This window comes from Hetaerina americana, unplaced genomic scaffold, assembly GCF_022747635.1.
Source record: "Hetaerina americana unplaced genomic scaffold, ioHetAmer1.1.p SCAF_3, whole genome shotgun sequence".
In the NCBI taxonomy this organism is placed as follows: Eukaryota; Metazoa; Arthropoda; class Insecta; order Odonata; family Calopterygidae; genus Hetaerina; species Hetaerina americana.
The window spans coordinates 12,509,508-12,525,162 of NW_027286874.1; the positions used below are offsets into that span (position 1 = coordinate 12,509,508).

A 15,655-nucleotide genomic window follows, 5' to 3' on the forward strand; every position below is an offset into this window, starting at 1 on the left:
TTAAATCCGGACAATTCAAAACTTTTGTTTAAAAGCAAACTTATTTTAAAAAATACATATAAAAATGAAAATTCTTTTATTTACAAGTAGTGGTATCTGTCAAGAGTAACATTATTCTATGTAACCCCCTTCAGCTGCAATGACCCCCTCCAATCTTGTCCTGAATCAATGGCACGCACTCTTTAAAACAGCTGTTAACTCTCCCCCAAGGAGTACCCCCCAGCATACCAGACAATGTATGGTGATGTAGTGCAGGTTCCTCGGAAACCAAGACAAGACAATGCCGGCTGCCCAATTCCCTAGTTGCTACTATGTAGCTACTTTGAAGTCATCCCTCCCCCCGAAGGCGTGATGCCTTATAACATTCCTGGAGCAGGACCCATTCCCTTCCCCATTCCTCACCCGATACCCTGCCTCTGAGCCTGTCGGTTGAGCACACGCACCCATAAGTGCTCGCTTGTCCTTACTCCCCGGTGCCTGAACCCCATAACTTGAAAAGGGTTTAATAAAAGACTCATAAACTGAATGACTCTTCATTCAGTGCTACGCTCCCACTAATGATGTCGCGGCCGCCAACCACGTGACAGCTGTCCATATTCGCAAATGCTGCCACAATAGCAGCATGTAGAGATGCGACATTAGGGTGCCTCATCTTATTGGTAACTCTTTTGACTACACAGCAAACATAACAGTCGATGGGGTTCAAGTCCAGGCTATTCGGGGGCCAGAACTCTTTTGACCAGACCATGTCAATGTTATCTGAGAGCCAGTTTTGAACTAAGTGATTTGTATGAGCTGGTGCACCATCCTGTTGAAAGCAAATTGTCTCCCCAAGGCCACAGTTACCATCCACATTTTCACGACATTCTTCAAAATTTGCAGATAAGACTTCTTTTGTGATAGTTTGTCCCTTTTCAAAGAAATGTGGCAGCATGATATCACCCTCACTGTAAACAACATCTAGGACGTGAACACTAGCCGGAAATTTTGTTTGAGCAACTATTGGGACGTCCTCAGGGTTGTGGGCAAGCCAGCGATCATTTCTCCTGATGATCTTCACGTCAATGGTGAAAATGTTTTCATCAGAAAAGAATATGATTAGCCCCGCATCTTCACTTTTTAGAGAACACAATAGCAGGTTGCAGCAAGCTATCCACTTTGTTCTGGCAGCCTCAGACAGCATCTGTCACACCTTTATTGGGTATGACTTGTATCGTAAGTCCTCCTCTGCCATCCGATGCACTATTCGCTCGCTAGCATTCAATTCTGATGCCAATTTCATTAGCAGTCACCCCGGGTCCTCTTAAATCAGCACCCGCACCTTCTTGACGACTGCAGCAATTCGTGACACGCATTTCCTTGAATGAGGTTTCCTCGCCAGGTTAGCGAAACCTCCCCCAGATTTCTCCATAGCATTATACTAAGCCACAATATTGTAAACAGTTGATCTGGGGTACCCAAAGAAACGAACTATTTCAGTGGGCAAACACTTCAGATAATAGCGGCTCTTCGATTGCACTCCGCACTTGTACGTAACATCTATGCCATTTTGGGGTTATGAATAATGTTTATTAGATGCCTATAGCTTTCAAGAACGCCAATCACGATCTCCAGTGGATCTATGATATGGCAGGAAATTCAAATTGAACTTTGTCCAAAGATAACCACCGCACCCTGTGCATTTATCATAGTATTGCTGATCATATTAAACCCTTAGTCAGAGATTTTTTACAATTAATATAGAAAAGAAGGTCAGGAATTTCCAATAGCTGCCATGCCTCTAGGAAAACGTTTTACTCTCCTGATGGATGTCATTAGATATCACAGTATGTAATGCATAAATACATTATAATGGTTTAAGGTGGATTAATATATTTTCTGGTAAACTGAGAATGAAGTTTAAAGCTTAATCCACTCAGATAATCATTATGGAATTTCTGCCTTAGTAAAACCGGAGAAGTTAGATGAGTAATAATACGGGTATATACATACTTCTGAGAAGTATTGCCTGTGGTTAGAAAACAAGAAATCACATTTCCAGAAGTTTGTTTTCTTGAACAAGTGATACTTACTCGCCAATAACTTTGTGACATTCAACAGTTGAAGCCATAGTCAGAATAACTTGTACAGAACCACAGCAGGATATTTGGGTGTCCCAGGTTTCAATGCTTAAGCATATAATTACCAGGCCACATCAAGATGCTAAAACATTGAAACCCAGGTCACACAAATATCCTCTTATGGTTCAGTACAAGTTGTTCTGACTATGAATTCAATAATGTAATACCACAAAGTTACTGTTGCAAGTATCAGTTGTTTGGGAAAGCAACCTTCTGGAAATTTGATTTCTTACGTTTTCTAACCCCAGGCAATATGAGCTCTGTCGATCAAGCTTAATTGTATTTCATAAATGCTTAAACTAATTTCACAAAGGCTTAAATATGAAAGTTAATTTGAAAGTGAAAACAAAATGGTAAACTCATATAGCAGGACTTAACTGGAGCAGCTTCATGGTTTGCAGGTAATACAATGCAAATGATAAAGTAAATCTTTAAGTGGAATACTGTAATTATTACACGAAAGAATAAAGACTGCTTATCATTGGTAGATGATGAAATAAAGGTGAAACAAGACAATGGATCTGGTCCACCCAGGGTCATATGTAATTTGAATTAAGAATCCCCCAATCATGCTGACCTAATAAGATTACCAAGGACTTCACAAAGAGTTTCTTTCAAGTATAATAGATTTTACTATTCCTTGGTGAAATTGTAAAATTATTTCAATAAACAAAGCTACAGCAATATTTATAAACTAGAAAATCTTCTCCAGAAAAATACAATCTAGTCAAGGTCCAGCTCACCTGCTTCTTGAAGTGTGAACACTCTTCAGGAGTGAGGGTATCCGCCTTGGCAATCACAGGCACCACATTGACCCTATCATGAAGACGGCGCATGAACTCCGCATCCAGGGGCTTCAGTCCATGCCCTGAGGGTGCCACAAAGTAGAGACAGCAGTGGACACGGCCATCGACCCCAGCCCCACCAGAACCACCCCATCCAGGCCGACGCCCAACCCTAGATTCTGCATTCAAGTATTCTTCATATTTAGACTCAACATAATCTATTACTGGCTGCCAACTGAAATGAAAGAAGAATCAATCAATGAAAAATCTGCATGATACCGCTCTATTAACAACAAAGAGTACGTAATAATTATAAAGAGGACTTATTCCATATCCTGTAACTATTTGGCTTCCTGAGTTAAACCTTCAACCCGAATACTCATACTTTAACTTTCACAAATGGAAATATGTCATCTTTTACTTCCTAAGAAACAATATTTTGTAAAAAGTTTTAAAATAGATTGGGTCCCTCTTAAGTTATTAAATATGCTTAATATGGCACACCATTGTCTCTATGACAACACAAAGGATAACGAAGTACTCAATCTTATGTAAATATCAGGGATGCTGGCAGCAGAGATTAAATGTTTATCTATACGTACAAAGTAAATTCAAGATCATGAATGTCAGCAACCCAAGGACTTAATAAGCATGGTCAAATAAATTAAATTTGATTTTTGTGAAAGCAAAATCATGCAATTATTGAAGTCTGTTTATGAATGGAGCATCTCCGGATGTCAGCTTTTAAGTTTAATGTAAAAATGATTTTATTATTTTCGTACACACATTACACGCAATTCTGTTAATCATTGGATGGGCATGAACTCCAACTACCTGAGTCACCATATGCTCTCAATATTTTCATATTAAGAGACAAGATGGTGTGGTATACTAATTAATCTCATGCTTTGGTCATCATTTTTGCTACTCAATGCCTTGGCTATATTTCTTATTATTTTAACACACTCTACACACAAATTATCTTTATGTTACTAAACACCACTCAAAACATCTGAAACTGTGGCAAAAAACATCATTTCAGCCAATGAATACTTTTTTTTTCTTTCACGTCAGTCAAAACCTAATTTATACATTGAGTTTTGTATAAAATTGAGAAATAGACTTACCAATTGCTGTTATCAACTGCATCACCAAAACCTGGAGTATCAACTACTGTGAGCGTCAGATTAACTCCATTTTCCCTCAGCAGAACCCTGGTGGTTTCTACCTAATGAAACAGTAAAATGTTCATAGACACACATTGGTTATGAAATTAAGCATATACATACAAGCCATTATCAGCTACTCACTTGGACAGTCTTCTTGATTCTATGAGAAGGACCTGGATACTCAGGAGAATAGATATCAGCCAAGAACATAGAGTTAATGAGCGTAGACTTTCCAAGACCAGATTCCCCTGAAAAGAGGGAAAAAGTGACCATTTTAAATCCATTCTTGAATAGCTCCACTACAATATAGTAATAAAATTTATCAAATAAAAGACAACAAAAACAAGCAAAAGTTAGTTGTTCAGATGGAATATAGAGAGAGTATAATTTGTATTCTACAGGTTAACCTAGGTTTCAATTGACACAGCCTATACAACAGTACACAAATACATTTCTTTGCCACTCCTAACTAAACACAACCTGACTTCCGACACTTCTTCTATTCTGCATACTTAGTCTTGCAGTGTGCTTAGAAAATGGAAGGGGAATTCTGATAGCTTTTCCAGATAAAAATCCTTAATAGAACCCCTAATTCCACCACTAGAGAAAATAATATTTATGAAAAATTCTAAAGGCGGTCTTCTGCTCACCCAAATAACCCAGACCTGCACCATCAACATTCCACCCTTCTTCACCCCCAACATTGCCCCCCCCCACTCCTCTGTCTTCTGCATATATATATACAAGATCTGCATGTAAATGAAACTTGTACCTTATGATGCTACAAGTCAGTGAAACATTGTATCTTAAATTTAAATCAGTTAAAAAGAACAAACATCTTTTAATATGGATATCAAATACTTCCACAAAGTGAAGTCTGGAACTGTAGAGTATAAAAGATACAAAATGTATTTCAAATAAGGAAAACAAATAATATACTGAAAAAAGAAATTATTGGAAACTCAGGAAAACCAGAAAAAATGGATGATAAAAGGGTCTATAAGTTCAGTGCATGTAACACAAAGAAAACTATTACAATATAGTTGAATGCCATTTCAGAAAACATCACTAAATATTTTAGAATGCACAGAGTTAAATTATTATAGAAACTGAAGACTGGGATTATTTTACTGAATACAATAAAATTCTACAGAACATTCTAGAGAATACAATAAAAAGGATTTAATTGGTCACAATTATTCCACAGGTGAGGAGAAGTAGATCTAACACAATGTTATAAAGAAAATAAAATATTAAGAGAAGAAATTTTTTAACAACATTTTAAATTGGGATGGAGGGACATGAGTACAACAAATATGTGCTTCATCAACCATGATATTTCATTTTTATAAAGAGAACATAGGTTAAAGACAAATTAATTACATTCATTTATCTGCACAGAGAAAACAAGTATTTCCCAGGTAAGAAAGATCAATGTGTTACACTTTGTAGATGACACATCAAAACTGGCAAGAGGAGAATCTTGACTGTGTAAGGCAGATAATGAGAGACTTTAATATACTAAATATGAAAATAAGGTGATTGGCAGACAATAGAAGTACATAGCAAGTTACAATCCACCAACAAAAAGACTAACACCTACTCACGATGGGTTATAATCGTCAACAGAAAAAACAAAATGCTGATCATGTGCACATGTTTTGTTTTTTTTTATAAATACCAAACATTCCCATAAAACCTAAGTCATTACAATGAAAGTTCTAAATTCATATGAAAAGGTTCACTATGAATATATATTACATAAATACCAAAAGATACATGAATATGGATTGATAAAATAATTTACTGATGAGGAGAAAACAGAAGGCCAAATAAATAAAAAAAGCTGGCACAATGCCAAAAGACATGCTCTAGTTAAAAGGTCTTATTATGCCTGTAACTCATCATATTGTCCACATTTCACAGTTCTTAAAATTCAAAGTGCATAATATTAACTTAATTTCAGTGCACAGATATGAATAAAATCTTTTATAACAAATAAAATTACAATAAATGAATTCACTGACTATAAGTAGTTCTCTTAACTGCCAATAGGTGCCATTGATAAAGAGATATCCATAACAAATGAGAACATATGTTTATGGTACATAAGCTTTACATGCTTATTATCTCAATAAAAAAAATATTTCTTGACATTTAAGAAGAGAAATCCCCCAGCAAAAAAATGGGGCAGTGACATTTTCCAACTTGACATTCAGATGGAAGATATTAAAGAGCTTTTCCCTTCTTGCCCTTATACCAGCAGAGAAATATGTTTGTCGGAATAGTGATTCACTATAGCTGAAGAAGTGACGAAAACGTGAAGAAAACTCACACACCATCGATTATTTAAAAAATTGTATTTGTTGTAAATTACTGCTACCACTGTTGCTTCAGCAAATTCAATGGCTATCAATGAGTGTTTCTTGCTCAGCAGAGTAATTAATGAAAGTATATACTTTAAATAAAATAATTAAACTGGAAAAATCATAAAAAATAGAGAAGAGTTAAAAAACAGGATGAAAATGAAAAAATGACAAACAATGATAATTACGCAAGGTAGACCAGCGCAAACACATTGTCATTTCTTTTAAAAATGTGGCAGAACTAAAAAAAATTGCAAAAATTATTTTAACCTTCAAACAGCTACTTGAACCATTTTAAAAGCAAGGCACCTCACCAAACAAACAGCGAATACACATTTCAATTATTAAGACCAATGAAATATCTCTTTAAATAAAAGCCCCAGTTTGTTAATTGTTTTTTTCAAGGTAAATTCATTCTCAAGCACAGGTTTTACTCGTGCATGTGGTATTTGTTAACTCAAATAAATGAAGTACGTTCTTATTGCTGAGAAATTTTTCACCAATACACACAATTCATAAAAACAAAACAAATAATCATTTCATATCTTTCATAATCAACTTGGAAGTATACAGTGAAGCCTTTTAAGTTTACCTACAAACATCCTAGTATTATGACAGTGTCATTAAAATTTTGAATTACCACCGAAAATAAGGTTTAAATGATGCTAATCTAGGTGTGGGTGTATAAATTAACTTTGAATGTTCCAATTAGAGTAAAAGTTGTATAAAATATTAGGAGGCATTACTTTTCATAATCCACATGAAAAGCACTGAATTGGTCATTGATCAGATATTCTTGGTTATGCTATTTATAATTATGACATTAAAAAACAATGTTTAACATCCAACTTGAACAAAAAATTTACCTTTCTAACGTGGAATGATGAACAACCAGAAAAATTAATATCCACACATCTCTTCCTTCTCAATAATATTTGTCTACATTATTTTGACCAGTCCCTGCTCACTAAAACACTTTTTTTAAATGAATACATCCAATATGCAAATAAATTTTTTAACTGTTTAATCTCTGCATACAAAACAATACACAGCATTTTGATCCATGAAACAGGACATGCAGCAAAATTCTAATACTCCTTTATTACCCAATCTGCCATGTCATTTCGCAGTTTCTAAAATAACAAAAAAGGAAATTTTTACATGGAAAACTCATCCTTCCATGCAACTAGTTGTTACATTTAAACCTTGGCACAATATTTATTTGAGAGAAATATGAACAGTTACAAAAGCAACAAGATACCAATTAAAGAATTTATCTGTAGAAATGTTAATGTCAGTATGCAATCGAATTAGCATCATGACAGTACCACACATACATATTCATAATTCAACTCATTTTATTGTAAATTGATTCAATCAAATGGGCGACTGATCCTCCCATAAATTTCACAATTAATATCAAGTCCCCCAGTGTCAATTAGGGACTTTATATTTCTAAATATTTTAAATTTAAAAGCATTATAATCAAAGAATGTTCAAGCCAGCTGCTAAGGAATTTATATTAAACTATTTATCTTCCGGTGATTGAAAAACTAACAGAAATGTTAGGTGAAAGGTGTATATAAGACTGTCCATAAACAAAGTCATTTCTATTTCTGGTGTAGCCTAGCTAGTTGTTTTGAATTCTAATGGATATTTTTCCTGTAGCCTTCAGGGTGTCCCAAAGAATGGGTGTTAGTAAGTAGCATGACCCACAGAGATGACAATTATTTGCCAATTAATGGCATAAAAGTTATGCCTTTCTTTACAACATGGATAAGAAACTTGAGAAAGGGCCATTAAGATGTAATGTCAGTAATGAAGTGAATATTTCACAATAATTCCTTGGTAAAGAAGAGGTAAGAATGTTTTATCAAAAGATAAAAATCATTTAACGGTAAAATAATTGCTCATTGCTTGAAACTTGTTACATGCATGAATTTTGAAGTATGTATGACATGATCTATTCAAAGAGATCAAAGATTGTTAAATTTAAATACAAGCATATGCTGCCATTAATTCAAAGCAAGGATCACACATTATTTGCAGCCAACTGAGCTTTATGAGTATAGCAATGTGCCATTGATAAATGTAAACTGATTTGAGAAACACTCCAATTTCATGTAGCGCTTACATTTTTCCAAGATAATACACAACATCAATGTCAATGCACATGCTGAAGACCTGAAAAATGGAGAAATACTCTACTCATCAACTAATGGAAGGAAAACCTCAGAACCAAAATTATTTCTAAATCACTCCAAATTCATTTATAGACATCTAAAGACCCGATAAATGGAGAGAAATTCTAGTGATTTTTAAATAAAAAAAACGCCATTATACATTACACCATTGATTTATGCCCATTATTTCATTCCATCTAGTTTGAAAATGTAAGTTTGTTATACATTCTATTGTAAGACAAGCCCAAAGTTAAGAGGAAAATGAAGGCAGTCATGTTCTTGATATTCTTAAATTCTAAAAACTAGTTTGGTGTGAAGTATAATTGAGGCGGTAAAAATTCTGATAAACATTGCTTATGATAATATTTATTACAATTGAATCTTATTCACTTATTATCTTCACATTTCCAATGCCAAATTTAGATACCTCAGTTGATTAATTAGTATTGCATACACTCATTGATCAAAGTTCCTTCGTAAATACTAAGCAATTGACAGGTCATTAATGGGTGTATTGTCACATATCTAGCACCCAAATTGTCACTTCTTTTCAGGTTTATTTATAAATCAAATGTTGAAAAGAATATTTTTTTCATGTTAGCGCTTCAAAACCAACCATATTTATTACAATTTAAAGTTTCCATAAAACATTCTTCTGTGACAAATAAATTATGATGAGATGTGCCTTATTGTAGGTACATATAAACTGAAATATCTTCAGAATTACAGGTTTAACTGAAATTTTTTCACACAAATTCATGTTTTTTTATCATAAGTCTACCAGGTTTTAGATGAAGTCATTGAGAACATCATTTCTTAAAAAGCTGCTTTTCAAATATATGACTCATTTTGAAGATAAAGAAGAGCTTGATGATAAGTAAAATCAAAATATAGTATGTATCTTAAAGTGATTACCTTTGGTGGAATGCCTAAAATGCACATGCAAGGAAAATTGTTTTATTTATAATTATTCGATTCAATTCTAATACAAACTATGTAATTTTAACAAAGGCAATTTATAAAACAGGTACATCACTTCTATTTGTGGTATTTCAGCGAAACCCTGGTAACATTTTCCATTTAATTGCATATAAAGTTGGGAGTTGAAGAGGCACAAAGATTTTGTGAATTCATCAAATTTCATTGCTAACAGAAATATCTCAAAACTGCATCACCCTGGCAACTTTCCCTTCTTGTCAATGTCCCTCAATCAAACTAATGAATTGCATGAAATCCCACTCCCCTTGAATCATTGAAATCCTTAATTTTTAATATACCAATACTTCCTTTAGCATATAGAGATGAGATAAAACAATGATATGAGATAAGGGCAAATTGCATGAAAATACACATACACACACAGGATATAAACTTATCAGTGATATTTTGTGCTAATGTTGTGTCATTTGCCCAGAATAGTAATTTGTGATACAGAAAATAATTTCATGTCAATGACTGCTCAACTGATGTCAATGAATGTTAATTTAATAGTAAAAACAGTCCCACTTCTGATCAGTACCCCATGTAAGTGAGCGATTTTTAACTAATTCAGAGATGCAAACAATTTGTTTAATTCACTCACTTCATCCTTATATGAAATGAAGTCCTATATTGAAGAAGAGATTTCATCAGTAAACAAAGGCAATTGAATCAATTTTAATTACACATGGTGTAATTAAAATGGATAGATGCCTCAGCAAAAAATTTGAATATTCACCAATTGAATTTATATTGATACAAAACTTAATTGGGAGACTCACATCAGTCAGACCTGTAATAAACTTAGTAAAGCTGTTTATATGTTAAGAAAGCTCAACTTTATCATTTCAAATGAGTATCGTTTAACACTTTACCATGCCTTCTTTCAATGTCATTTGAATTATGGTGTTGAGTTATGGGGTCATTCCCCTCATGTTAAACAAATTTTGCTACTGCAAAAGAGAGCTATTCGCTCTCTTGCTAATATACCACCACGTGATTCCTGCAAACCTTTTTTTATTAGGTATAGAATCATGACTGTATTTTGTTTGTATATCTTTAAGGCTCTGATTCATGTGAAAGTTAATCTAGAAACTTACCAATTAAGATCCAACCTCCATAACTATTCCACAAGAGGTAAATCGAATCTAAATACTACTTATTGTAGATTGTCATCAACTTACAACACATTTCACAATATGAACATACGACTGTATAACTATCTGCCTACTCAGTTGAAATCAGATGGTATCCAGAGTTTCAAGAATAGGGTATATACCTGGTTACTTGCTCACCCACTTTACTCATTGGATGAATTCTTTTGTGACAATCTTCATCACATTTAAGAACTTATGTTTATATATTAAGTAATATTATGATTGACGACATTTAATATGGTTGTACCATTTTTAAAATGAATAAAGTATTATTATTATTATTATTATTATTGCAAAGTGAAAAAATCATTCTCCTAGACCAGGATTCCCTGGATATCCACCTGAAAGCTAGAGCCAGTTAAGCCCTCAAAGCATCTTCTTACACACTGAAATTTAAGAGAGCAAGAATACACCTCAATAGCTTAACTGGCTAAAACACTAGGTTGGACATCAAAGGATCCAGGTTCGAATCAGGATCAAGGTGAATGATTTTTACACATTGAAATTGGTGCACTTTAATGCATATAGTGGATGACACTGTTAAAGTTATGGTACATCTCCTGTAGTACTTTGAATTTGAAGATGTTGCACATTCAACTTCAACACTGGAAATGGCTCTGGGAGCAATCTAATCATTCTTAAATAAGCATAGCATGTGAATCATCTCCACAAAAAGAGTGATATTGCTTGATAAACACAGACCAGAGAACTTACCACATGACACAAAAACATGTATGACAATATAAATGGCATGTGCAACTTGAAAACATTTTATGTAAGCCAAGCTTAAATAATTAGTGAATACATACCAACAACCATTAGAGTGAAATCAAATCCCTTCTTCACTGCCTTCCGATAGACTTGGTTTGGCAGGTTGGCAAACCCTACATAGCCGTCCAGCTCCTTGTGGGCAACAACTGGCCCATTGCCACCGGTTGCTGCTGCCCTTTGTTGCTGTCTCTCCCCAGCTATCGTTTTCCCCTCCGTACTACTTTGTTGAACTTGCCGTGATCCCTCACGAATGCTCGATGCAGCGGCTGGTGGGGCTGGGGGTGGGCCTGTAGACCCCACAGCAGGGTTTGGTGAAGGCTTTGATGGTGCTGATACAGTTCCATTGGTGGCAGGTATTGGCGGAGGAACAATACTTCCCTGAGTGCTTGGAGACTGTATCTCATTCTTGAAAAATAGCTCCCTTTTACTTTGAAGCTGCAAAAACAAAATATACAAATTTATATTTTTAAAATGCTTGGCTTAAGTTTTTAGCACTATATATTTATAATGGTACCAGTATAAATTAATATTATGCCCAATGAAAAGAAATTTCAACAAAATAGATGTACTAATGGACAAAATAAACATTCACAAGGGTAAAATAACAGTGAGGATATTAAGAAGGAAAAACAAGTGAAGGACGGTTTACCAGTGAAACACTTTCATTCGGCATAATTTGAGGGCAGCACACTTTGGTTTCATTTAGTTTTACTTCAGTATATTTACATTAAATGATTCAATGAGTAACTCAAACAAATGAAATAACTAACTCACAGTATGATACAAAATAATTACTTTCCAGTTTGCATCACCATTATTTTGTAATTAATACTGTACAGTCATACATTAAACTTAGCAACATGTTTCACCTATATACTGTATCCGCACATCAACTAAAAGATAGAGACGAATATCATTCCAAAAATATGATCTAAAGCCTCCCGATAGATGCCTAACATATGAAATGATCACATATAATATTATGATTTTTAAATCTCAAAAGCTACAACTATTGCAATGCGAAATGCAACAGCAAAATGATGAGCAAAAGAATGTAAACATCCTTCAGCATCCAGCCTCTCACCAGAGTGATGCTTAGCACATACGGAAAAGTTTATCAGTTTTATCCATCGGGGTATTTTTAATGACAAATTTAGAGCATCAATTATTTCTTTGTTAACTGTTTCCCTCATACTTGACAATATTTTTTTAACATAACCAATATGCTTTAGGAAAAACCTATGTATACATTTCACTAATGGTTAGTTGTTTATTAAATCACACTAGTATTTACCACCGAGACATATTATTCGGTTACGTTGCCATTAAGATATGAACTTATGACAGACACACTGACATTTGCATGTTTTCACAAAAAATGTGTCGTCATCAATTTTTATTTTGCATTGAAAATTATTCAGTTCATTAGACTCGAAAGACATGACTATTTATTTGAGTGTGGGATTGGAGCTACTAAGGTTTTTCACAAACACAAAGCTTACTTAGAATTAAATCCAACTGATTACCCGCGACTACCTACATCAAATCTTGGTATTCGTTAAAGCCATTAGTGCCAAGCAAACCATATTAACACTCTTTACTATTAAACATTTCTACTTATGGACTTAATAATTCATAATTCTCTTATCTCTTAAAGTATTTCTTTGATACAGGAAGAATTGCTTCAATAGCATACTTGCTGCCACATCTCCATAAACAGAGTTTCACGTAGAGTTCCTCCGATCTACCTAGGTATATTCTGATTCACCATACTTCATATTGAAAACATCTATTGTGCATGGGTATTGCATGGGTGTCACTGCAAGTATTGTCATTATTGTCCACATTAACTTAAACCATGTTAGACACTATCCGTCATTTCATTATCATATCATTCTCCCTGATCAAGTCCTCAGTTATGTCAGGTCAATACAAACTATGCAGTTTAGCATTAAGCATCAAAACCTGGGTCACTAGTTAAACTAGTTTAATGAAAATGCAATATATAGATATCTTCCACAAAAATGCCTGAATGCAACATTTAATTGTTTTATACTATTCATTTTCAGTGTTATCCAATTCAGCTTATTGATATGACTGCAATATTTGGTTAAACTCAAAGATTTGGGGAAAGGGGCTTATGGTCTCTCACAGCCCTCCCTGTATAAAAAAACATCTGGCCATACATAAATGACATTCATTAATCAATTTTTTCTTAGACTACAATGTTCATGGATGCTGAAGAGGTGGAAAAGAACAACATTACTTGAACTATGGTAAATGTTCAAAGGTTACATCTGAGGCTAGTTTGCTCATTCCAGGCACAATTAGCACAGCAAAATGCTTACTCATAGCAAGCACCAAGTAACATAATTAACCACCATGATAAGTAATAAGCACCATTATCGAAAATGAACACACATATCTATGTAACTGTTTCTCCAAGAGATTCCAGAGCTCTTTGAATACATCCACTGCAAAGGGGAGGAAAAAAAATTACTTCAGGAGCCGGCTTCAACCCATCAATATTGTCATTTCTCCAGAAAATCAAGTTGTAAGAGGCACATGTTCTTCCAGAAACTTCCAGCACACTTGGAAATAGTTCTTGGAGAGCTGAAGTTGAGGTCAGGGTGTAATGGAGTTCTCTCTCTCAGTTGAGTCACATCATCTTCATTACTACTGGCTCTTGAAAAGTCATGTTTGGGAACTTTCTCCATTCCTTCCTACTATCTGGCAAAGACAGTTAAAATGATGTATGCTACCACAAATAGTTGGCCAACATAAATCCATTTTTACACATCTCTTCGTGGGCACCACCCAGAACATAGCTGATGGTATTGGATATGATTTCCCCAGTGCATATCCCCTCCTTCATCGCCAGGTGTTATGGGGATGTCATAAAATAACATTGGGAGAAAGGGAGGGAGGTATGTCATTACATTTCCTTACGAGGAGGTGGTACGGAGAAGAGGATCCAAGAAGAACCTTTTACTTAAGGTTTATTATTGCATGAACCCAGTCATTTTTATGAAACATTACAGTCATTCATGATCACCAAAGAACACACATTATAAATGCCATTAATCAAAACTTAAGTAAATTATACTTTTGCTTCAGAATTAGTTAAGCATTTATCAACCTGTTGAAATAGTTTTCTTAATTTCACTGCAAAATGCTTCTCCATTACTACTAATATAAAAAAACTAGCATCTTGCATGATAGTGTACTGTTTTCAGCAAAAACAGGAAACTGACATGATTAGTAGACAATTATTTGGAAAAATTATTTCATTAAGCTGAAATGTTTTTTTTTCCATGAAAAAGGAGCTTGTGTTGTACATCAGCAACAGCCAAAACACATGAGAGGACAGGTAAAAAGAAATTTCTAAAAGTAATTAAAGGATGACTATTATAAAAGGAATGAAACCAAATGTTTAAGAGATTAGAGATGGAATGTTGCTCAAGTGCAATACATACATGTATAAATTATTAAATTTAGATTATTAGCTTGTGCAAAAACCATTCAATTTTCTGGAAATTGCATTCTATCAGATGAAACATTATTATATACCCCCATCAACATTGGCATCTGGCCACTGAATATACCTTCTTGTTACTTCTGAGCCCTCAGGTTTGAATTCTACTTCAATAGGAAGAATTTCATTCTGTTTCTAATATTGGATTTTCTGCTACCAATCTGCCAAAATGTAATAATATATGTGTTGAAAATATACCATCGTATATAATAATACTATGTAATTTCATGATTTCATGCTTCTGTAGTTACATAAAACTGTTAAAACAACTAGCACTTTGGAATTTGGACCTCAAAGGCAAAAATTTTTAAAGGTTTTACTACCAAAATAGATTCTATATAATATATAAAATGAGAGTGTAAAAATCATTCGCCTTGACCGGGATCAAGGCGAATGATTTTTACACTCTGAAATTGTTGCATTGAAATGCACATTAGCCAATGACTCTGTTAAAAGTCCACGCCGTTTGTGGCTTAGTATTTTCATTCTATCAAGAAATCTCATAATTTTACTGACAATAATGTGCTTTTAACATTTTACAAGATATCGAAGTTAAAGGAATGGGTCGGTAATTGGTAGGTTTATCCCCAT

General features: G+C 34.2%; 1 protein-coding gene across 1 annotated transcript in view; it reads right to left on the reverse strand.

The window, feature by feature from the left end:
• The window catches only part of pnut (septin 7-like protein pnut), a 49,673-nt gene that overhangs the window by 25,014 nt on the left and 9,004 nt on the right, over positions 1 to 15,655 (reverse strand). Inside the window, exons 2-5 of the mRNA XM_071588581.1 lie at positions 11,568 to 11,964; positions 4,216 to 4,322; positions 4,033 to 4,133; positions 2,864 to 3,140 (exon numbers count right to left, since the gene is read on the reverse strand). Coding sequence (XP_071444682.1) covers positions 2,864 to 3,140; positions 4,033 to 4,133; positions 4,216 to 4,322; positions 11,568 to 11,964 — 882 coding nt within the window. The remainder of the gene's footprint in view (positions 1 to 2,863; positions 3,141 to 4,032; positions 4,134 to 4,215; positions 4,323 to 11,567; positions 11,965 to 15,655) is intronic.